The sequence below is a fragment of the Gracilinanus agilis genome, chromosome 2, assembly GCF_016433145.1.
Source record: "Gracilinanus agilis isolate LMUSP501 chromosome 2, AgileGrace, whole genome shotgun sequence".
In the NCBI taxonomy this organism is placed as follows: domain Eukaryota; kingdom Metazoa; phylum Chordata; class Mammalia; order Didelphimorphia; family Didelphidae; genus Gracilinanus; species Gracilinanus agilis.
In genome coordinates this window covers 392,369,512-392,394,383 of record NC_058131.1, presented here as the reverse complement: position 1 = coordinate 392,394,383, position 24,872 = coordinate 392,369,512, and the positions used below count along the sequence as shown (strand labels likewise).

At 43.0% G+C, this 24,872-nt stretch overlaps 1 protein-coding gene across 2 annotated transcripts in view; it reads right to left on the bottom strand.

Moving 5' to 3' along the window:
• Nucleotides 1-299: 299 nt before the first annotated feature.
• The window catches only part of CAMK2A (calcium/calmodulin dependent protein kinase II alpha), a 53,856-nt gene continuing 29,283 nt past the window's right edge, over nt 300-24,872 (bottom strand). Inside the window, exons 10-13 of one of the 2 annotated variants that reach the window (XM_044664503.1) lie at nt 18,775-18,850; nt 14,913-15,007; nt 11,949-12,177; nt 300-5,956 (exon numbers count right to left, since the gene is read on the bottom strand). In XM_044664503.1, coding sequence (XP_044520438.1) covers nt 5,953-5,956; nt 11,949-12,177; nt 14,913-15,007; nt 18,775-18,850 — 404 coding nt within the window. In that variant the 3' untranslated portion in view covers nt 300-5,952. Of the gene's footprint in view, nt 5,957-11,944; nt 12,178-14,912; nt 15,008-18,774; nt 18,851-24,872 lie in introns of those variants that run through there. The other variant, XM_044664504.1, reaches the window with a different exon arrangement.

The following is a 24,872-nucleotide window of genomic DNA, read 5'->3' as shown; positions in this document are numbered from 1 at the left end:
TCTCTCTCTCTCTCTCTCTCTCTCTCTCTCTCTCTCTCTCTCTCTCTCTCTCTTCCTCTCTCCCTCCCCTTCCCCTAATTTCCTTCTAAGACGTTCTTTAATATCTTGTCCATTATTCCCCTACTCAGCAGCTTTTGGATGGTATCTAACAGCTCTGAGAAGGCTAACAGGGTCAGGTAGAGGTTCTCGCTTGCCAGAGAATTCTCTGAATCATGATCTGGCATAGAGACTAGCTCCCAAGACTAGTCTTCCCCCTCACTCCATCTCAGACTATCCAGCAAGACAGAAACAACCAAGGCTTGTCATGCACAGAAGTTAGTAGCTCTTTATTGCACTGGAAACATCAAGAATAAAACAGACAGCACCCTCACTTCCTCCCTCCCCACCAAACAACATAAAATTTAAACAATGATTATTCAGATCACAACCACAAGTTCCCAATCCCACCCCACCCCACCCCCAAAACCCAGTAACAATGCAGCACGGGCACACTGGCAAACATGCCCCAAATGAGGTCCCCTCAAGCCTTGCCTAGACCAGAGAGGAGCAGGGGCCAAGCTTTGCTCCATGAGCAGGAAGGTGAAGGGGTGGGGGCTTTAAATGTGTTTTTAAAAATATATCCTTTGATTTTTTTTTGCAATCACATGAGCTCTAGAGTCCCACATACAATGTTCAGGTGTTTGGGTTAGGGTTTGGGTCCTGCCCATTTGAGCAGAAATTATTATACCTCTAAAATGTGCAAGAGTTAGAAAAGAGAATGCCTAGCCCACACCCCTTTGCCTTATCTCCCTTCATCCCACCTTCACCAGCTGAGTCCACTTGAAGAGCAGAATGAGGGGCAAAGGGGTCTGTCTGGCACAAGAGTGCTAAGGATAGAGAAGGAAGCTCACCTTAAGAGGAGAGGGGCTGGATGAATGAATGGGCATTGAAGGAAGAGTAGTTACTTGGTCATATGCTGATAGGATGTCAGAGCTGGAAGGAAGCTTAGAAATCTAGTTCAATATGCTCTAATTTTGTACTTGGAGAAACCAAGGCCAAGAAAGGTTAAGAAATTTGTCCAAAGTCCAGCTAAGTAGCACACAGCTGGGACAAAAAATTCAAGTTTTTGTGTTTCCGACCCCAACTGTGATTCTTCTTATTGTTGCTCTGCATTGATGAATGACTATGCTTCTAGGAGATATCCAGAGAGCATCATGGTCAGAGTAGATAGGACTAACAGGGCTCAAGGACTCCTGCTTCCCTGAAGGAGCTTGAGTGAAGACTGCCCCGACACTCACCTGCTATGTGTCACTTCTCTTCCATCTCCAGGGAATTCCTGGTGTCACTTTATCTGAGCTAGCCACCAAGAAGGACCAAGATTCAAGGCTATCCTCTAATCCCCAGTCAGGGAACTTTCCTCAACACATCAGTAAATGGGCTTGGGGATAGGGAGTGGGGCAGAGAAATGACCCCACCAGAAGAGGGCCAGGTTTCCTTGTCCCCACAAACTCTAACATATCTATAGGGATTACAGCCTGAGCTGAGGGTGACCCAGAAGGGTGGGCCACCCTACTACCTGAGGGTCATTAATTGGGAGAGGAGGAAGGGATGATCCTCACATATGCAAACACAAACATACTCATACATGCCAGCATTCCAACGACACTAGTGTTTAGAATCACAGAATCTCAGAGCTAGAAGGTACCTCAGAGACCTTCTAGTCCAACTCGTACCTGAGAAGGAATTCCCTCTACAACATTCCTGACAATTGGTCATCTAGTGTACACTTAAGGGCCTCAGATGACAGGGATCTCATTGCCTCCCAAAGAAGCCCATTCCACATTTGGACGGCTCTAATTATTAGAATATTTCCCCCTATTGAGCCAACATATTCCTTTCTGCAACTCCTATTCATTGTTCCTAGTTTTGTCCTCAAGAGCCAAATAGAATAATCCCTTTTGCCCATGACAGCCCTACAGATACCTGAAGGCAGAATCATATATACCCCAAGCCTTCACCAAATTCAACTTGGCCAATTCCTTACAGCAAATCTTTACAGAGCCGGGTTTTAAAAGGCATTCAAAAGACATAGGGGCAAGTGTGAAGTTGGGAATGACATAGCCACTGACCTGGTTCTATTGTGAGTGGTGTTTCCTGCCCATCTGACTGTTTTGGAAGCTACTACTTAAAGCCACTGCAGGGGGCACAGGGGGAAGAGGGGTAGGGGACAGCTAGTCCCCAAGCCTATAAGGCACTAAGGGGTGGGGTGACTTGGCTTTAGAGGGGGTAAATGGACAGGAGGAAGGCTGCTCCTGGAGTTCTATTTGGAACAGACATGGGGATCATTCTTTAGTTTTCTCATCTAAAACTGAGGTGGCCATTACTGCCTCACCTCCTGCAAAGGCAATTTGAAAAATGGAATCAAATAGCAGATGTGTAAACTCTTTGATAAAGTAACAGATCATTGTTGGCAAGGGAATAAATTATCCCCATGGCTCAGTTTGCTAATCTGGACTGGAAGGAAACTTGAAGCTCATTTGGGCCAACTGCCTACTCTGCCCTCATCTTACGAATGAGGTGATTGAGGCCCCCAAAGGTGAAGAAGCCAGAAAGGGAGTCTTTCATTGAGCCGAAACTAGAATCCAAGTGGGAAGAGGGAGGAGGAATCTCAAAGACCATGAAATCCAAAAAGATAAACCATAAAATTCCAGGGCTCTTTCCACTGTCAGGTTACCAGGTAGTTGTTGGGATACCTAGAAAGGATTTGAGGTTGGAGGAAGGAAGGAAAGAAGGGGGAATAAAAGAACCCCTCTTCTCTTCAGTATCTAAGAGGAGTCTAGAGTTTCTCTAGTGGCCCCCTCCCAATCTGCTCAGGGTCCCCTGGGGGACCAGAGGTAGGAGATCATAAGTTTTAAAATAGTAAGGAACTTCAGAGATCATCTGATCCAACCCCCCATCATTTTATAGACAGGGAAGCAAGCCTAGAGAAAGAAAGCAACAAGCTCCTGCAGTCTAATCCATTGGGTTGATGGGATGTTGAGCACTTATTCTGGGACAAGGGAAACAACATATGATTGAAAAGTTAGCCTGGGAAGAGTGGGCCCTGAGGAAGCTCGAAGGAAAGCAGATTGAGAAAGTTCTGGTCATTGCAGAGCCCAAGAATACAGCCAAGGGAGAGCAGAAAAGCTTTCAAAAAGGGAAGAACAAAAAAAGGGACCATTGATGAAAGACTATTTAGATTGCAAGAACTAATCTGGGGAGCTAAGTGAGAAGGCAGGGGCACTCTCTTGCCTGAACTCCTGGAAGATATTCCCAATAAAACACTGGGATTTAGGACCAGTATCTGTTCACTGCCATAGCCAGTGGGACCAAAGGTTGGCTAGACCCTGACTGACTAGTGCATGTATATACTTCCTATCTGCCCCCTACCTCAGTGCCTTACCAAAGAGACCCATAGAGCAAAAAAGGACCATGACTTAAAAATGTACTGGCCCAGGAATTTGGGGAATAACTCTTGTTTAGTCCTTCTTTCCTCTGTTTTCAGTGACCCACTTCATATCCCCAGGAGCTCTAGTTACCCCTTCCTCCAGCTATAACTTCCCCACTAGGACTGGTACCTCGTTCCACTTCCCCGTCCTTGGTGACACAAAAGGACCCAATGAACCCAAAGGTGCTGGGGAAGGACCGGGGAATTGAGGGCTGTCTGTCATTCAGCATATCTCACTCACATGGAAGTCAAGCAAGGAAGACTCAGAAAATGCCCAGATTAGAAATCGTTCAATAGTCCTATGTCTACCCTCACTCCACACACAGGACTCATGTGGAGGTCAGTGGGCTGGATGGGAGCCATCTCCCAGAGCTCAATCTTTGACCCCTCATTAAGGGGGGGCCTTCCTCTCCTAAGATACTCAGGAGAAATGATCTTGCTCTGGCAAAACATGGCCACACAAAGTCCGTGAGACACAAGAAAGGCAGCAACACAATTCCAAATGGAACATGGAGAATACAATCTTTTTTTTCTTTTTTTCTTTTTTCTTTTTTTTCTTGTCCAAAACACATGATTGGTTTTGTCAATAAATTTACTGCATTATACAGTGTAAGGTCATGCAAGGAACACAGTGCAGACACAGCCCTGCTGGAAGGGCCAGGACATCTTACGTCAGTCAATCCAGGGGGAAAGGGAAAAAAACCAAGGGAGCGTAAGAGCAAGAAAAAGCAGGAAACTGAAGGGTGAAATAAACACTGGAAATACCGTCAGACCCCATGGGGAAAAGGCCACATAGCATCAAGCCATGTAGGGTCTCTCTGACCTCTCCCATCCACTGCTGGAATGCCCTGTTAAAGGTGAGGTCAAGAAGGGTCCACTGAGCCACATAGATGGCTTGGCTCTTCATAAAGGTCCAGGGAAAACTTCTGGTGGGGAGCCAGAGACATTTCTCCATTTGGCCAAGTTCTCCCTTGTCATTTCTGACATCCTTCATGGCCAATTGTGGTCAGATGTAGCCAGCTGTTTCAGTATTCACATCAGCATGCAACACTTCTCCCAACTCCAACTATCTCAGCAGAACAGAAGGGAACCCAAGGGGGCTGATGCATAGGAGAGGGTAGAAAGGAGAGACTCCCCCAAGGATGAGAGGTAGCGCTCACCTATACCGCAGACACCCAGTCGTTACACATTTAGCTTCAGAAGTTAAGGGAAAAAGAGAGAAAGCGAGAGAAGTGAAAGAAACAACTACCCTACCCTAACCCACCCTTCCCCAAAGTAATGAGATATTTAGCTATTACATAAAGACCCATTTCAGCAAATACATGAAATCAATTTCCCAAATACACAGAAGTTTGGATATCAAAAGGCATGCGGTCAAAGTAGAAGAGATTCCTAAAGGTTGCTTTTAGCTTTTCTTTTTTTCCCCCCAAAAGATGATCAGCTTTTCTCTCTCAAGTGTTACTAAACTCAATCTATGCTGGAAGAATGGGTTCAATGAAGTCAGTATTTGAAGCAAACGGCCCCATCAAATCAAAAGGAAAGGACAAATACCCTGATCTAGCACCAGTGTTATTAACACTGCTTGTTTTCCAAAAAAATAAAATAAATATACAAATAAAGTACATTTCATTTTCAGAGAAGGGGGGGGAAAGGCAGAAAGAAAACAGTAGGAGAGGAGAAAGGCAACTCACTAAGGGAAGGAAAGAACACAGAAGGGAGTGATAAAGGCAGTATCTGTATTTTGATACCCAAGGCAAAGAATCTGGCTAATTCATGCTCACAGCCAGATTCCTCAGTTTCCCTTCTTTGCCATAAATGACCTTATCTATTAGGTCAGCTGCCCTTCTCCTAAAACTGCCTCAAAAGAGAGGCAGGAACAGAGAAAGTAGGCCTGAGACATCAGGAGGGCTGGCAAGCAAAGATTTGCTCACTATGCTAGATAACAAACAAGGTCTGGCATCACCATGGAACTAGCTTGATTTCCCATCTACCCATCTCTATAAGGAGTGGTAGACTATAGGAAATAGGCAGCATATCCAGCAGAGAAGAGTGAGCACTTGGGAAATTATTAGCTTCCCCAGCTGGGGTGAGGAATAGAGGTTAGAGGGGTAGGGAGAGGTCCCTCCACATTATTCTCTGTCCCAAGAGTTGGGAGCAGCTGACCCAGGCAGAGGAATGCCAGTCTGGGCCCCTGGACCTGGCTCATGCACACAATCAAAAAATCAAATGAAAAGCACAACAGGAAGAGAGAAAAGAAAAAAAGGAAAGTAAATAAATAACTGTGGCCGTTTGTTCTCTGGTGCACGATGGCTTGAGTCAGTTGGGAGATTTTCTTGGCTTCTGTGAGGAACTTGGTGGTGGTGATGATGATGATGATGGTGGTGGTGGGAATTCCAGCACATGGTAGAACCAGCAGCCACATGCCACAGATGAAGAAAGATGGATCTCCGTGGTGCAGCCAGGGAGTGCACAACCTGATCACAACTTCAACTGCAAAATAGAAGTCGAGAGATTAAGAGAGAAGAGAGAGGATGTTCAGGGTGATAATAATAGGTAATCTATGCTTAAAGTTATAGACAGGAAAATAGATTTAGAGCTAGAAGATTCCTTAGTGGCCATCAAGTCTGAATCACACACACGTTTTATAGATGAGGAAACTGAGGCATAGAGAAGTATGTAGGCAATATGGAATTTGCCCAGAGTCACACAAATCTTCCCTGTTTCTTTCTGTCAAAGATTATTCTTTTTATTTTTTATTTTTTAAACCCTTAGCTCTGTCTTAAAATCTATTCAATTTTCAGAGAAGGAAAAAAAGGCAGAAAGAGGAGAAAGGCAACTCACTAAGGGAAGGAAAGAACCCAGAAAGGAGTGATAAAGTCAGTACCTGTATTTGGACACCCAAGGCAAAGAATCTGGCTAATTCATGCTCACAGTCAGATTCCTCCTAGGAGTTCCCTGCCAAAGGCTATTGTTCCAAGTTTTCTGGTTCATAACCTAAGAGTCATCCGTGACTCACCTTCACTAATCACCCATATTAACTAGTTGCTAAATCTTGTCATTCTATCTCCACAACATCTCTTGTATCTATCTTTCTTCTGTCCATACACTCACTACTTTAATTCAGCATCCCCTCACTCTGTCACCTGTTGCCTAGATACTACAACATCCCCCTAATCAGCCCCCAACTCAAATCTTTCCCCATTTCAGTCTATCCTCTCCATAGTTGCCAAAGGAGTTTCCTTAAGCTCAGTTCTGATCAGGTTACCCAAATATATTTAAGTAGCTTCCTACTTTCTGATTCAGCCTCAACTTCCCTTTCCAGCCTCATCATCCAACTCACCTGGTCTCTTTTCCTCACCCACATTACTCCATGTCCCATATCTGATTGGGTACTGGCTGTTCCCCAAACCTAGAATATATTCCCTCCTCACCTGACCAACTCCAGAATCACTTTCTACCTCCTAATCCTCCCCAATGCTAGTGTCTTTCCATCCCACCTACCTTATGTTTATTCTTTTTATTCAAACTACTCATGTGACTTTAACTTCTTTTTGCCTTGCTTTCCTCACCTGCAAAATGGGGATAATAACAGCACCTACCTTGCAGGGTTGTTGTGAAGATCAAATGAGATAATATTTGTAAAAAACACTTAGTATAGCACCAAGCACATCATAGGAGCCATATAAATGCTTATTCCCCTCTCATTCCCTCCCTAAAGCACTTAGCACAGTGCCTGGCCTACACAACAGGCACATAATTAATGCTCGTTCCCTCCTTTCCCTCTCCAAATAGAATATAAATTACTTCTGAATGGAAAATGTTTCATTCCTTGTATCTGTATCCCCAGTGCCTAGCACATCAAAGGCATTTAATAAATGAGGCCTGATTGGATGATTAAAGTGTATGAGGCAGAAGTTGAACCCAGGTGTATCCTGCTACAAGTCTAGTGTCTTATCCTCCATGGCATTGTTATAGTTGTTCAGTCATTTTTCAGACATGCCTGACTCTTTGTCACCCCATTTGGGGTTTTCTTGGCAAAGATCCTGGGGTGGTTTGCCATTTCTTTCTTCAACCTACTTGACAGATGAGGAAACTCAGGCCAAGAGAGTTGGAGTGACTTGCCCAAGGTCATACAGATAATGTTTGGGACTGAATTTGAACTCAGGTCTTCCTGACTCCAGGCTCAGCCAACTATCCATTATACCATCTAGCAGCCCTATCCCCTAGGGCAATGATGGCAAACCTTTTAGAGATGGAGTGCCTAAACTTTAACCCTCACACCACATGTGAGCCACCCCTTTACTCAAGACAGGGGAGAGAGGAAGTGCTCCCATTGGGCCACTGGGCAAAGGGGTGGATCATCAGAGAAATGTCCTCAGGAACAGTGGAGAGGGGGCAGGAAGTAGCCCCTTCCGGCACACATGCCATAGGTTCACCAACATGGCCCTACACTATGCTGCCCCTCAAAAAGGCATAGTGTTTAAAAGTTTGCAAATAATTTCATTTGATCCTCACAATATTCCTTCGAGATTGATATTAGAAATATGTTACCTTCATTTTACAAATGAGGAGTTAAGTTTTGAGGGGTTAAACTCCTTACTCAAAGTCACTCCAGTAATAAGTTTCTAAGTTAGGATTTCAACCCAGGACTCACCTGGATCTGGGTCCAGTACTCTCTCCATTGTACCACAGTTTGTATCTTGGACAAGTTGATAAGGACATGGATATGCTTCACTCCTGTGTGTATCTAAATTTGCATAAATGACTCTGAATCTAAATTTGCATGAGTGACCCTGAATCCTACACACCCAGTTATTTGCTGGAATATTGGCCACAAGAGATCAGTTATAGTGGTAACAATGTTAGCTAGCATTTATATTATGTTTTTAGTTTTATGAAGCACTTTTTATATATTACCTTATTTTATCTCTCTAGAAGCCCTCTGAGGTAGGTATTAATATTATCCCCATTTTGTAGATAATAAAACTGAGGCTTAAAGAAGTAATTTGCTGGACTCCCACAGTTAATAAGTATCTAGCAAGCTTCCATGTTCATAAAACCTCTGATGACTGAGCCCCCTCCCCATTCCCCTTTCCTGGGACTATGCACAAAGTGCAAATGTTCAATTAAATAGTTATATTTATCTGTGGTGGAAAAAAATTTTTTTCATGATGTAAACCCATGTCTTTCTATCCACTATGATACCAAGAAGAAGAAAAAAGACCAAAATCAACATTTAACAAGCTTTCTTTCACCTATATCAGTGGTTCCCAAACTTTTTTGGCCTACCACCCCCTTTCCAGAAAAAATATTACTTAGCCCCCTGGAAATTAATTTTTTTTTAATTTAATAGCAATTAATAGGAAAGATAAATGCACCTGTGGCCATCACTGCTTTCCTGGATCACTGCAGCACCCACCAGGGGGCAGTGGCGCTCACTTTGAGAATCACTGACCTATATGGTTCCTATTCCTCTTCCTAGACCCTGAATATAATCATTCCCCCAAGATTCTGTGCTTGGTCCTCCTCTCTTTCTGTGGACAGTCTCCCTTGGCAATCTCATTCATCTCCACAATTTCACTGATCTTCTTCATGTGATGATTCCAAAGTCTCTCTACCTCTTACAGACCTGCCTCCTGATTCTAGACCCATATCCTCAACTGCCACGGGACACTTGTACTTGCACATATCCACAGCTTGGTGCCACCCTGTCTCATTCTATTTTCTACTCTGTTTAAAATGGACAACTTGTCACTTCCTCTACATATCATATACTTTACCAACTCAAAGCGTTGGCCCATGTTATTCTCTAAACCTAGAATGCCACTGCCTCCCAACCCGATAAATTCCTTACCTACCAATAATAGAAAGCCCAAAACAAAAGCTGTCCCTTCCAGGATGATTTCCTTAAAATTAGAGCTGGTAATGACCTTTCAGACTTTGCTCGTAGCAATTTGAACCTCTCTCATGAAATACACACACACACACACACACACACACACACACACACACACATATTTACAGTAGGACCTCATTTTACATAACTGATACATTCTAAGACCCTTCACCAAAAAAAAAAAAAAAAAAAAAACAAGGCATAATAGCCAACCCCATTACTTAATAAGTATTTCTTAACCAAACATACCTAGGCACTTCACAACTTTTCTTAGGCTTATCAGAGCTACCAGCATCACTGTTCTTGTACTCTTTGGGGCCGTTATTAATAACTAAGTAGTATTAAACAAAGAGAAGCACTCTCTGATGTGGACCCGACTTGTTACAAAAGAACTCTGGAAAAAGACTGATGTGGGAGCTAATGTTTGGAATAGATGAATGTAATCAATTTTTAGAGCAAAAATAAATGTGATTGGGTGAACTGCTATGAATTTTTACACCACGTGGGAGTGATTAAAATTTTTATTATAAGTATTTTTGCTTTTTTTTTTTTTGGATTGGCATGTATACTTGAATTTGAGTGTGTCACGAGTTCAAGTAAAATGAAGTCCTACTGAGGCATGTTTTATTGAATTCTGTGTGTATATTATGGCTACATACCTCATCTAATCTTCATGTCTCTAGGCAAGGATACAGTGGGCCTCTGAGTAGGAGATACTTAATAAATGTTCCTTTGAATGTTACCATTTAAAGGAATTCTATAGTGAACCCTTTTTGCAAAGTGAAACAAGTTTTTTTTATAAATTCAACTACACTACTTATTCAGGGTAGCTAGATGGAAGGAGCTCTGGGTCTGGAGTCAGGAAGACTCATCTTCCTGAGTTCAAATCCTATCTCGGACATTTACAAGCTATATGGCCCTGGGCAAGTCACTTAACCTGTTTGCCTCAGTTTCCTCATCTGTGAAATGAGCTGGAGAAGGAAATAGCAAACCCCTTCAGTATTTTTCCTGAGAAAACCCCAAATGAGATCAGAGTCAGACAAGCCCAAAAAAGGCCTAAGCAACAACAACTTAGTAGCTCTGTGACCTTAATGAAGTCACATCATCTTTCGGAGTCCCCTTTTCCTCATCTGTTAAATGGAAATACCTCACTGATTGTTGTGAAGCAACAAGTTGACATTTGTATTCCTTAAAGGACTAAAAATGAAATGTGTGTTCATCATTATGTGCCTAGGTAGAGAGAGTACTTTGCCAACATCAAGGCATTAAATCCTTGTGAACTGTTATTATTAGGTGGCTTGGGAGGAGGGGAGGGCGGAGATGAGGGGGAAGATAGGGGTGGGAAGGGGAGGATATTGAAAAGCCACAGAAGTGTGACCTCTAAACATTTTTTGGAGGGAAATAAAAGATAACAATCGGAATAGTTCTACTATAGAAAACATGTTTGAAATGTAGAACAATTAGACATGTATTTTTAATGTCAACCATATAATTATTTGGGCTAAACCAACAGGATTCATAAAAGATAAGGCAAATGCCTTTTTCTTTTTTAGCTGAGTTTGGGAGTATGAAGGAGTAAGGAAGGGTGGAGTGCAGCTTTTATAAATGTTCCTAAATTCTAGTTAGCTTTGAAAATCCTAAAATCCTGTGGGGGTTGGACGCTAAAACAGACTCCCCAACAAGGATGCGGGTTCACCTGGCTCTCCCACATTTTGTATGACCTTTGACAAGTCCCTCAAACCTCTATGGTTCCCTACTTTGTAAAATGAGGGGATCAGAATGTCTAAACTCTGCATATCCCTTCCAATTCTGATATTCTGTGTCCTGTGATCTGAAAAGCATCTGAGGCAGCAGAAGGGATACAGAAGACCCTGCTCTATCAATCACTACCTATGTGAGTCACTTGACCTCTTAGGGCCTTGGTTTCCCTAGCTGTAAAATGAGGGGATTGGATTCATAATCTCCTCTAAAGCCTTTTCTGCTTTAAGTCCTATGATCTCATGTCTAAGATCCCTTCTATCTCTGAATTCTCTGTTCAAGAGTCCCTTTCAGTTCCCACACTGTATTCTAAAATCTCCTACAGTGCTGTGATTCAATGTTCTGAGTTTCCTTCCAATTCTATAGTAGATTTGTTTATATATTTATAATATAAAATACTATATATCATATATATTTAACATATACAAAATAGCTTCTTACAATATGGCTTATACTTCCTGTCTCACACAGAGTTGCTTCAAGGATCAGATGGGATAGTGTCTATAAAATTGCGTATTAGCTACAGAGATTTAGAGAACTATCAGCCATTACAGTGACTCCAATTGTGATTATTTCCAATTAAAAATAATCTAAAGAATTATAGACTGTTTTGATTCCGATGTATCCTAACCTAATTAGAATGACTGGGTCCAGGGTAAGTGGTTCTGTATTAAAGGAAGATTGCCTGCCTGGAGGATAATGACCTAGATTTTGCTCCAATATCCAAGCAAACCACAGTAACCCTTCAAAACCCACCCCCTGGGAAGTCTCAACATAAGGGGTAGTCTGACATAAAAGGAAGGAGGGGAAAAAAGGAAAGGATCTCACTGTGGTAGGACTGAAGGTGCTCCTGATCTGTGAAAGTGGACGATCTGCCATTTGCCATCCCGGCGGTGCCAGATGCGGGTCTCCTCTGACTGGGCAGTGCGAGGGATTCCGCCAGCGTCCACGTACTGTGTGATGCGGATGTAGGCAATGCAGGCTGACTCATCACCCATCAGGTGGATGTGGGGATTCAGGATGGTAGTATGGACAGGCTTGCTGTTCCTGGACCACACTGGAAATCAGGCAGTAGGGAGCAAAGGTGAAGAGAAAGGGAAAAAAGGAGTAAAAGTGGAATGGAGCCATGGGATTGTACATGTATTGAGAGACCCTAAAGTTTTTCATCATTCTCTTTCTTTCACCAGCTCCCCTCAGAGAGTCCCTAACTGAGGGGACCCACTGCTTCCATTAGTCCAGTTTTGGAAACTCAACCATCAGGCCCTATCTTGCTCCTCAGACATCTGGGAGCCAAGGAAAACTTTCTAGGGGACATAATATCCTCTCATTAGAGAAGTTTCAAGAAACTAGGACCACTCTCTCCCCAGAATTCTCTCCATGAGTGTAGAGGGGGCAAAAAGTTTAGGAAGAATTACTACTGTAAAAAAATACTTTTCAGTGTCGAAGGAAAAGGTTTCTTTGCAACAGATGAGGCCAGGAGCACATCATCCCTGCTTCAACATCAGGCTGGTTTGGGTGGCAATATTCACATAGATCCCCACAGCTCAAAACAAAGCATCTCACAGTTGGAAGGAACTTCAGGAAGCATCTAATTTAACCAACCCTTCACCCAGTGCATGATTCTATTCTATGGATCCTTGACGAAAGCCACACAGAACTAGGAGGGTCCTTAGAGATTAGCTACGTCAATCCCTAATACTTTTCAGTTTATGACAATAATTCCTATTTCCACTGCATTTTCTGGTTTGTAATGCACTTTGCTCACAATCCCATGAAACTGAAAGTTCAAGTACTCCCATTTTAAAGAGAAGGGAACTGAGATTCAAAGGAGGAATTACTTGCTCAAGTTCCCATGGTGGGTTGCAGAGCCAAACTGTAGGCTAGAACTCCTGACTCTCAGTTCAGTGATCTGCCTACTATGTAACACTTTGACCCCTTAAGGAACTAGGGGTTCCTAGGGTTGTACTTCCAGGGGCAGAACAGGACTAGAAAGGAATATTCAGGCAAACTAGCATAGAACCATCCATGGGGGCCAAGAAATCGAACTATAGGCAAGGTTGAACATTAATGGCTACAGAAACCAAGTCCCAGAGTATCTCTTTGGCTTTCCACTATCATCAATATGCATGAGAAGAACTAGAACGTTTTGCTGTTAGATGAGAGATCATTTTTATTTTATCTCTCTATTTTTTCATATGGCCAAAATGACCCCTTTGATAGCAAAGTCAGGAAGAGTGGCTGAAGCCTTCTCTGCTCTCCAGGCACAGAATCTGGGAGAAGGACTCAGACTCCAACCCAAATGGAGTACTTAATCAGCCCACTAGACTGTGACCTAAGGGTCATGATGGAGTGAAGGCTTCCTGATTCACTTTCCTATGAAGAAGAGATAGCATGGGTTGGGGGCAAGGGGAGGGGAGATATTGAGGTCAGAGAAAGATCATTAGCTCAGGAGCTGAGAGGTATGAGTTCTAACCCTGCCTGCCTCTTACTGGCTAGGGGAGCTTTAATAAGTCACATCTCTAGTATGCTTTTTCTTCTGTAAAATGTGGGTAACCATACTTACCCTACCTACCTCACAGGATTGTTGTGAGGAAATCAAGCAATCGTTTTTCATATTTGTTTATTTATTTTACAATTTCAAATATGATTTTGTATTGCAATAAAACAAAATATTACAACACTTATTAAGTACCTACTATATACTAGCTCAGTATCTGGCATACAGTAAACACTTAATAAATGCATTCATTGAGTGAAAGGGGATAGAATGACAAATGTAGAATCAGCCCTGCCCTGAAAAAGCTTCCATTTTTTTTTTTAATTCTTACCTTCTGTCTTAGAATCTATGCTAATTCTAAGTATCCGCTCTAAGGCAGAAAGGAGTAGGCAATCAGAGTTAAGTGATTTGTACAAGGTCACAAAGCCAGGATGTTCCTGAGATCACATTTGAATCCAGGACCTCCCATCGCTAGACCTAGCAGACCCCAGGAGCTTGTATTCTTTACGAAAACTCTCGTGGCACTATAAAAATGTAAGCTATTATTATTATCCTGATTCTCCCGGTGGTCCCTGCGAAAGTCCCTTCCCCACTCTGAACTTCAGCGTTCTCATCTCTAAAAATGAGGTTGAGCTTCCTGATCCATTACGGTTCCTTCCAGCTCTGAGACTCCAGGAGGGCCCCTTAGGATGATGACATAGCCAGGGGGGTTTCGGAGCCAGTAACAGGGGGAACAGGCAAAGGCAGAAAACAGTCCTGCGGAAAGCCCCAGATCAGCCCCCACGTATCATGCCACCCCTGCTGGCGGAATGCACAGAACTAACAGACATGGAAAACAGAGACCCAGCCGCGTGGCACACAGACAGGGGCGGGGTACAGCAGTGTGAGTTCCTCCCTTGCTCTTGCCCACTTAACGAACCCCAACCTCCGCCCCAAGCGCCCAGCCGGTCAGCTTGGGAGATCAGGACCGTGCCGGACCTCACCTCTTCTGAGGGACCCTAGGGCGAAGGCTGCTTGCCGCACGTCCCTCCCGTGAGCCCCCTGGTCCCTGCCCCTAGCTAGTAAAGGGAAGGGTTTAGGGAGCGCGGGTTGCCTGACCAGGGTTAGGAGAGGGGTCTGAGATGGTACCAACCCACGTTCCGCACGGGGCTTCCTGCAGGCTTCTCAGGGTCTTGAGTTGCCCGGGGGCCCTGTCTGTCACACTGCTATTCCCAGGAGGCTGAGACACGATGCCAGCGGGCAGGACAAGCAACGAGAGGAGACAACAGGCACCACGGAGGGAAGGAATTGCTCACGGTTTTCAAAGTAGAATCGATGGAAGTCCAGGCCTTCGACCAGGTTTCCCAGAGCCTCAGGTTCAAAGGCTGTCATCCCAGGGTCACACATCTTCCTGGGGAAAGTAAGAGCAAACAGGAACCTCCCTGGGCCTCAGTTTCTTCATCTGTGGAATGGGGACCCTGGGGCAGGGTTTTCCTAGATAATATCATCCCTTAAGGTCCCTTCCATCGGTCTCTGATTGTCCCTTTTCTGAGATCCTTTCAAGGTCTGACATCCCATGTTCAACGTTCTATTCTTCCAGCTTAGAGTTCCCCTCAAATCCTAGCATTTTATTTTGTATTTTATTAGCCCATCCATTTAAATGGAGACACGGAGGACCCAAGACTCCAAGGCAAGACATGAACCCCACAGGGGCACTCTTCCTCTCTTCCTTCCCTTTGCTAAATGCTGGCAGAATCTTGGGATAGGCAGGACATTTTAGCCCCGTGTACATTCACTTCAGGGGTTTCTTTTACATACTCTTGAGATATGCAGAGGTCCAAGTAAATACTGATACACTCACACTACACATCCACCAGCAGACACACTTAGGGCTTCTAAGGTCCTGTGCTCCAGGAAGCAAGAAGTGTCCTGGCTGATTCCTAACTGGACCCTTCTCCTCAGTCAGCACATAAACTGGGACTTGTTTATTTAGTCTCTTTCTCCAGGAAGGAATTGCACCAGGAGACCACCCCAGGCAGTCTTTCCACCCTAGGGCTATAGAGGGCCAAAGCCCTGCACACAAGCAGCATCAGCTCCTTCCCAGTGAACTCTGGGCTTTAGCATGGGAAATCCCATTCAGGAATACCGATACCTTTATCCAACCCTACATTTGTCCCATCTAGCTGACTGTTTTGTTGTCTTGAGTCCCGGGGGCCATCAGCCAACCCCCTGCAGTAGAGTGGGACAAAAGCAGAGTATGGAAAGCAGTCCTTTCTCCTTCAGGGCCAAGGGCACGCTTCCCCTGTCTTACAGGGATCCTGTGAGCGTCTGCCTGAGAGGAATCTCCTTTGACTTCTCCCTCATGCCCCTAGCCAAGCAGCTGCCAAATATGATGAGGCTGCCCCCACACAGTCACCACTACCCCATCAGTCCAGGCCTTTATTTCTTCCCCTTGGCCTATTGGACTAGCTTCAGTTGTTCTCTCTGCCTCTAGTTCCTTTACTATCCTTGACGCAGCTGCCAAATAAATCTCCCCCATTCTAGCCAGGTCACTCCCCTGGTCAAAAACCTTCAGAGCTCCCCATAGTTTAAAGGAGAGACTCTTTAGTCTAGCATTTAAAGCCTTCCTTAATCTGCTCCCTTTTTCACCTTTCCAGATTTAATTCACACTGCATGCCTTCACATGGTGTCAATGCCCGATAAACCCAACTTTTCACTGATACCCAAGCTCCTCTTGTCTTCTCCTGACTTCATGCACTGATGAGGGCCATCTCTGGACCCAGAATAGGTCCCCTTCCTTCTCCCTTCTTGTTTCAAACCATCTCTCCCTTCAAGGCCCAACCCACGTGCCAACTCTTCCACCAAGAGTTTTGGATTCTTCCAGCTCAAAGTGGGAGTTCTATTCTTATCCAGAATGTCTAAATCTCTATTTTGCCTTGTTTTTGAATTCTGCTTTGCATTTTACACACACACACACACACACACACACACACACACACACACACACACCTCTGTTATTTCCATGTATCTTTCCACTTCCCCAGTGACTTGTAAGCTCTGATGGCGTGGCATTTCATTTTGGTACCCCAGCACCAATCACAGGGCCTTGCACACAGTAAGTAAATAGATGCTTAATTTATTGAATTGAATGTGAGCTGAACAAGGTGAAACCAGTAGGGAGTCCATTAAAAAATGAAGATCACTCCACAACAGTGGTTCTCTAAGGTTGAACTGTAGACCATGGTCTGTTGGTCTGGGGTTCTGCCAAGTAAAAGCTATTTTTATCATAATATTATGATGTTAATTGCTTATAAAATACTTTTTTTCCTTTTTCAACTATCTATCTGTGCAAGGCTGGATTTTCTTCACACACTTCTTTCAAAACAACAGATTGCCACAGATTAAATGCAGAAACATATGAGAGAATCTAGCTCTCTTCCATTAAGCCAAACATTAAAAAAATTGCAAAAATATGTAAAACAGACCTGGGAAGAGTTATATGAACTGATGCAAAATGAAGTGAGCAGAGCCAGAGATCATTGTACACAAGAACAGCAAAATTGCACAATGATCAATTGTGAGTGACTTAGTTATTCTCAGCAAAACAGATCCAAGACAATTCCAAAGGACTCATGATGAAAATGCCATCTGCCTCCAGTAAATGAACTGATGGAGTCTGAATGAAGATTGAAGCATACTTTTTTTACTTTATTTTTCTTGGTTTTGGGGGTGGATTTTTCTTATTATGTTTTCATTTCACAACATGGCTAAGATGGAAATAGGTTTTGCAAGACGGCACACATACAATGTAATCAAATCACCTGCCTTCTCAAAGAAGGAGGACAAGACAGAGTTGAAGAGAATCTGGAAGCCAAATTTTTTTAAAAGAATGTTAAAATTGGTTTTACATGTGATTAGAAAAAATAAAATATAAAAAGTGTATAAAACAATGCCCCTTTTCTCGTTACATTTTTTTTCATTAGGAAAATAGTTATTTTTCATAGAAATGTTATTTATGATAATATATCTGGTTTATTATTGTCATTTTAAATGAATTTACTATAATATAAATAATTTTTTATTTTTGTATGCTTTAAAAAGAACAAATATTTTTAAAATTGATTTTATTTTAATTTTATTAAGTCCTGAAATTTCTAATATGGTAAGTGTTAATAGATATAACACACACAAACATAAGCTCTTTGGAGTCCTCAGTCATTTTTAAATGTGTAAAGGAGGGGCAGCTAGGTAGCTCAGTGGCTCGAGAGTCAGGACAACAGATGGGAGGTCCAAGGTTCGAATCTAGCCTCAGATACTGCCTAGCTGTGTGACCCTGGACAAGTCACTTAACCCCAGTTGCCTACCCCTTACTTCTCTTCTGTCTTGGAACTAATGCTTGGTATTGATTCTAAGACAGAAGGTAAGGATTTTACTTTTTTTTTAAGTGTGAAAGAATCCTGGGACCAAAAAGTTTGAGAACCACTATTTCACAGAATTCTCACCACTGACAACAGCATAGCTGGAAAAACACATTATCGCTACCATCCTCTCCAGGGATCATCCAGCTGCAAGCCCTCTACCCCACAACACATACACACACCCCCACACACAATCCCAGAGAGCCCAGGGAACTCAAGGAAGAAATAAAAACATTTTTCCCTTAGGGAAGTAAAGGACCATTTGGCAGCACAAAGGCAGAGTCCACAGGGATTGAGAGTTAGAAAGGCATGGGGGAGGAGGCAGAAGAGAAACACATCACGCTGCTGAGAGGAAAATTATAACCAAAAAAAAAAAAAAAAGGTTGAAAATGAGTTTAATCTAAATGCAAAAGAAGAGTTTGCATTGATCCATCCCTCAGCAGACCTGTGTAAATAAAAATGAGGCAAATAGGGATAGGATTGGGATTGGCCCTGTGATTTTGTTGATTAAAGGGAACTCCCAGGTGATGAAGCCCTTTTAACAGTGTAGGTTGATCACTTCCCTGCATGATGATCTTAGTCACCAAGAAATTAAATTGCTTGCCCAGGGTCAGAGATAAAACTTCAATTCAGGCCTTCCTGACTCTGACACTGACTTATCTCTGCATTATGCCATGCTGGGGTTGAATCATTACCACTTCATTTGGCCCCTTCCCTCCTCCTGTGCCCCATGATTCCCAAGAGCGCCCATCGAACTCACGTGTAGGACTCAAAATCCCCATTGCTTATTGCTTCAATCAGCTGTTCTGTCACCTTAATGATTTCTTGCTTTCTCACTGTAGGGCAAAGAGAAAATACAAAGAAACACAAAACACAAAAGGCATTTGTAGCTTGACCTGGAGGAGGTATCAGCAATGGTCCCCGGAAGCCACAAAGTTGGGGGCCAATTTCCAGTGGCCAAATGGTGAGCCCAAAGGACTTGGCTCTGGGCTGAATTTTAAGGAGTCTCCACTTGACAGTGGCAAGACATGACCCTCAGCAAAAAGGAAGATGAAGCCTCTCTCAGTTCCAGAGCCCCTTGTCTCCTAACTGATACCCTTTGCCTTCAGGCTCTACCCTCACACTGGTACCAAGAGAATCTTCCTAAGGCATGTGTCTTATCAGCCTCAGCTTTGGTTTCTTTTTCTGTCCATCCCTACCAGGCCTGTACCTCTCACCTAATGAGCTGTGCCCTCTCCTGTCTCTTTGCTACTGTTTTAGAATTCTCTGCTCATAGCTTCCCCTACCCCCATCTATCCCAAGATTCACTTAAAGTCCCTTAAGGGTACTGAAGCTGGCATAGAGTAACAGGTGCATATAATTCCCACCCACACTGAGGGGAAAGGACATTTCCTATTAATAGTTCACATTTATACAGGTCTTAGAGCCAGAAGGGACCTGAGGGTTTCTCAGAGCTTCTTCACCTGGGTCCATGAACTCTTTAAATATATAAACAAACAAACAAACAAATAAATAAATAAAGGGATGAATGAATGGATATATATATATGTAAATATGCATATATATATGTTCCACAACTCCGGGTTAGGGACACAGTGCCTCAATGATCTAGAAAATCCATGTAAAGCATTTTCCTTTTCCCTTCATATCAGAGAAGAAGTCTTTTTCTTTTGAGGGGGTGTTTAGAGTGCCTTATTATAAAATTGGGGTTAAATATTTGGTCAGAGGCTATATAGTTTCTAAACTCTTTTTGTGTCATTTGCTGAACTTTGTGTGTCATCTGTGGTGTCCGCAAAACTCGAAAAATTTCCATTTAATTTCTTATGCTGACCTGCAATATTTCGAAACCATAACGGGGATAGTTGCAATGTGGCAAGGGATACCTGTATTTGTAACTGTATTTTATATATATATATATATATAATATAATTGTTTTACTTTGTATTTTATGCTTTAAAAACAAACTGAGGATGGCTCTTTGGCTTTTACCAGATAGTCAAAGGAGTCTCCAACACAAAAAAAGGGTAAAGAACCCATTATCTAGACCAATTCTCTAACTTTACATCTAAGGAAACTGAGGGCAGGAGAATTGACGGAAAGGTGAAAGATCTTACAAAATAATACTTGTAAAAAATGCTTAGTACCATGCCTGGCACATAGCAGGCATAATATAAGTGCTTACTTAGAGGCAGCTGGTTCCATAATCAAAAAAGCACCAAGCCCAGAGTCAGGAAGACCTGACTTCAAATCCAATCTCAAATACTAGTTGTGTGACCCTGGGCAAGTCAAGTAACCTCATCATTTCCTCAACTGTAAAGCGGGAATAATAATAGTACCTACCTAGTAGGGTTTTGGGGAGGATCAAATAAGATATTTGTAAAAAGAGTTAGCATAGTGCCTGTTATTTAGTAGACACTATATAAATGCTTATTGTCTTCCCTTCCCCAAGTGAAAGAGCAAATAAGTAAAAGAGCCAGGGGTTCAAACCCAGGTCTTCTGATTTCAAATCATGCCCTCTTTCTAATTCTTTGCATGGCCTCTCTGATTGCAGTTTGCTACCAACAATCCTTTGAGTTGTGTAGGACAAGAATTATTAGCTCCAATTTACAAAGGAGGCCAATTGACTTGTCCAGTGTTTACAAAGCTGGTGTAAAAAATTGGTCTGCAACCTAGGACTCCTGATTGCAGTCTAGAGCTCTTTCTGAGACTCCAACCTCCACAGAAGCACAGGAGCTGGAAGGGACTTCAGGGCCCATCCCTTCTACATCATACCCATGCAAGAGGTTATTGTCACCTGTCAGAACCAAAGGATAGGTCACCAGACTTTAAGTCAGTCAGATGATAGTAACCCACCACTCTAAATTATGATTTAAGGGTGGGATACTTGGTTCTAAATAACAGCCAGAGAAGGGAACCTGTCTTTAAATCACAAGCAGAAGATGGGATCCTTAGGAAGTCTTGAGTGATGAAAAGGGAGAACCCAATATGAGTAATGAAATTCCAAGAGCCAGCTGGCTTTCAGGCAGGGTCTTAAATATCCTGCCCTCAGCATTTTTCCACATGGAAGCCTGAAAGTGAGTCTGAAACCCTGGATAAAGATCTGGGACTGGAGCTAGTGCCATCATCTTGTGCCCACTGCCCTACCCAGCCCATCAAGTCACTTGATTCTGGAAAGATGCTCATTAGACTAGGACCATGCCTCTAATGGGTAGCATAAACTAGGGCCCTTGTGGATTACAATTATAATAGTTCATGTTCTTATAACTGTATCCTGTTGACCAAACACTCTCCTTAGAACAGCTCCCCTAAATATAAAAAGACAAAGTGTTTTCTATTTTACAGATAAGGAAACTGAGACTCAAAGAAAAGAGTTTTGAGACTTTTCCACATTCAATGTGGTTAATGTGAGATCAAGATTCCAACTCTAAGAAAAATCACAGGGTAAATGACTTAAATATTAAGAGGGAAATCAAAAACAAATTAGGTGAACATAGAATAGTATAACTTTCAGATCTATGGGAAAGGAAGGAATTTAAGACCAAGCAAGAAATAGAGAATACTACAAAACATAAAATGAATAATTTTGATTATATTAAATTAAAAAGTTTCTGTATAAACAAAACCAATGCAACCAAAATTGAAGGGAAGCAACAAATTGGGGGGGAAATGTAATAACAAAAATCTTAACAAAGGTCTAATTTCTCAAATTTGGAGCTAAGTCAATTGTACCCAAAAAAAAATCAAACCATTCCCCAATTGATAAATGGTCAAGGGACATGAATAGGCAGTTTTCAGATAAAGAAATCAAAACTATCAATAAACACATGAAAAAGTGTTCTAAATCTCTCATAAATGAAAACAATGCTGAGGTACCACCTCAAACCTAGCAGAGTGACCAATTTGACAGTAAAGGAAAATAACAAATGTTGGAGGGGTTGTGGCTAGGCAATGGGGGTTAAGTGACTTGACCAGGGTCACTTAGGTAGGAAGTATCTGGGGCCAGATTTGAACCAAGGACCTCTCATCTCTAGACCTGGCACTCATTTCCAGTGAGCCACCCAGCTGCCCCAAAAGAACTTGTTTCTTCCAAAGCATATCAACTGCTCTGTCACATATGACCTTAGAGCAGTGATGGTGAACCTTTTAGATACCAAGTACCCAAACTGCAACCTTCAACACCCTTACCCAAGAAAGGGGAGGAAGGAAGCACTCCCATTGGGCTGCTGGACAGAGGGGTGGGTGATGTGAAAAGATGTCCTCAGGCTTGATGGAGAGGGAAAAGGAAGAGGCACGTGTGCTATATAGGTTTGCCAACATGGCCTTAGAGAGTTTTACCTGGAGCGACTTGCCAAGGATTGCACGGTCCATATGCATCGAATGTGTCATCCTGACTCTGTTGCAGCTCACAAGTACTCTGTGACATGGGCTTTACAGTTCTCATCCAATTTTAGAGATGGAACAATTAAGCCTCAGAAAGATGAATTACTTGCCTGAGGTCACATAAGTAAGCAAGCCTATGGCAAAGCTTAGCCTAGAACCTTGGTCTTAAAGACTCTAAATTTAAGGTTCTTTCCACTACGACATCATATAATAATGATATCCTAGATCAGTGATGGGCAAACTTTTTAAAGAGGGGTCAAAGGAAAGGAAATGCTCATCTGTCAGTCTGTTTCTAAGGCAACTCCTTCGAAGTTTCATTGTATTGTATCCTACTCATTGTATTTGTCAGATTAGAAATAATGTCACATGGCCGGATAGAACATTTCAGGGGGCCACATCTGGCCCGCAGGCCGTAGTTTGCCCATCACTGGCCTAGATCATTGGTCGTACATTTTCTATTTGAAGACCTCTAGTGGCATCCCCATGTACTTAAGACAGACCATTTCAGTACTAGCTACAATTGACTCTTTAAAAACAAACAAACAACAAAAAAAAACTTGCCTTCAGTCTTAGAATCAATACTATGTCTTGGTTCTAAGGCAAAAGAGTGATACAGGTGGGCAGTAGAAGTTAAGTGACTTGTCCAGGGTTATACATTTAGGAAGTATATCTGAGGCAGGATTTGAACCCAGGACTTCCCCTCTCCAGGCCTGGCTCTCTGTCTATCCACTGAGCCACCTAGCAGCTCCCTCTAATTGACTCTTATTTTTGAGCCTCAGTCTACATATCCTTAGCTTCTGTCTATAGCTAGGGCAGCTAGGTCAGTGCAGTGGATAGAGTTCTGGGGCTGGACTCAGAAAGACTCATCTTCCAAAATTCAAATCTGGCCTCAGACACTAACTATCCTGATTCTGAGCAAGTCATTTAACTCTGTTCACCTCATTTTCCTCATCTGTCGAATGAGCTGGAGAAGGAAATGGCAAACCATTCCAGTATCTTTGCCAAGAAAATGCCAAACAGGGTCATGAGGGAGTCAAGATGTGGATTGAAATGACTAAACAACAAAAGTGTCCACCTACTGCTCTTAAGAACATTCACCAGTGCCAAGCAAAAATGTCTCCTCAATCATTAAGAATTTATTAGGGGGGGCAGCTGGGAGCTCAGTGGATTGAGAGCCAAGCCTAGAGACAGGAGGTCCTAGGTTCAAATCCGGCCTCAGACACTTCCCAGCTGTGTGACCCTGGGCAAGTGACTTGACCCCACCATTGCCCACCTTTACCACTCTTCCACCTATAAGTCAGTACACAGAAGTTAAGGGTTTAAAATTTAAAAAAAGAAGAATTTATTAGGCTCTTAACTATGGGCTAGATACCGTGTTCAGTGCTAGAGATACAAAGACAAAGCAAAAACAATCTCAGTCCCTCAAGGAATTCTACACTCCATTCTCTATTACATTAACCCAGTGATTCCCAAAGTGGGCACCACCGCCCCCTGGTGGGTGCTGCAGCGATCCAGGGAGGCAGTGATGGCCACAGGTGTATTTATCTTTCCTATTAATTGCTATTAAATTTTTTTAAAAATTAATTTCCAGGGGGCCAAGTAATATTTTTTCTGGAAAGGGGACGGTAGGCCAAAAAAGTTTGGGAACCACTGCAATAACGCTTATCAAGTGCCAAGTGCTGGACTAGATACTGGGGCTATAAAAGCAAAAATGAGAGTCTGCCCTCAAGGTGCTTATGTATCCCCTGAAAGAAGTAAAAATATGGAAGATGAATGGGAAGGAGAGCACTAGCAGCTGGAGGAATCAGGAGAGGCTTCCCATCGATGCTGAGTCAAGTTTGAAAGGAAATGAATGGCTTGCCCTGCATCATAGTTCACTATCTATCCACTGAGCCACCTAGCTGCCCCCTCTAATTGACTCTTATTTTTGAGCCTCAGTCTACATATCTGTAGCTTTCATCACTGAGACTCAGGCTTGAGTTGTCCTGATTTCTAGACCAGCTCTCTTTCTACTCTCCTACACCAGCAGTCCCTTCTATGAACATCGTAATATTCTCAGATCCTTAAATCCTTCCTCAAGCTTCCTATGTCTTTTCAGAAATAAAAAACACACTAACTTTGGGCAGCTTAAATGACTGCCCCAGGCTCGCGGTCCCTCTGTCCAGTCCAAATGTGTGGGAGTCCCTCCAGCAGCCTTTCAGAGGCAACAGGCCAGGTCCTCACTTGGTTTCTGACATTTCACATGTACGGTTCTCATCCTGGCCTCCTGGGAGTACTCCTTTTCAGAGAGGAGGAGCCTGAGGCACTAGGAGTTTAAGCAACTTTCTTAAGGTCAGATAGTGGCACGAGGGCCAAAAAAGAGTCCTAAGCTCCCAGGTCAGTCTCTTCCCGTTAAGGGCAGAGCTGCTATGGGGGAAGTATTGGACCTGGAGGAGAGAAATTCTAGAAACAGATGCTGATTCCCACACTAAGTAGATT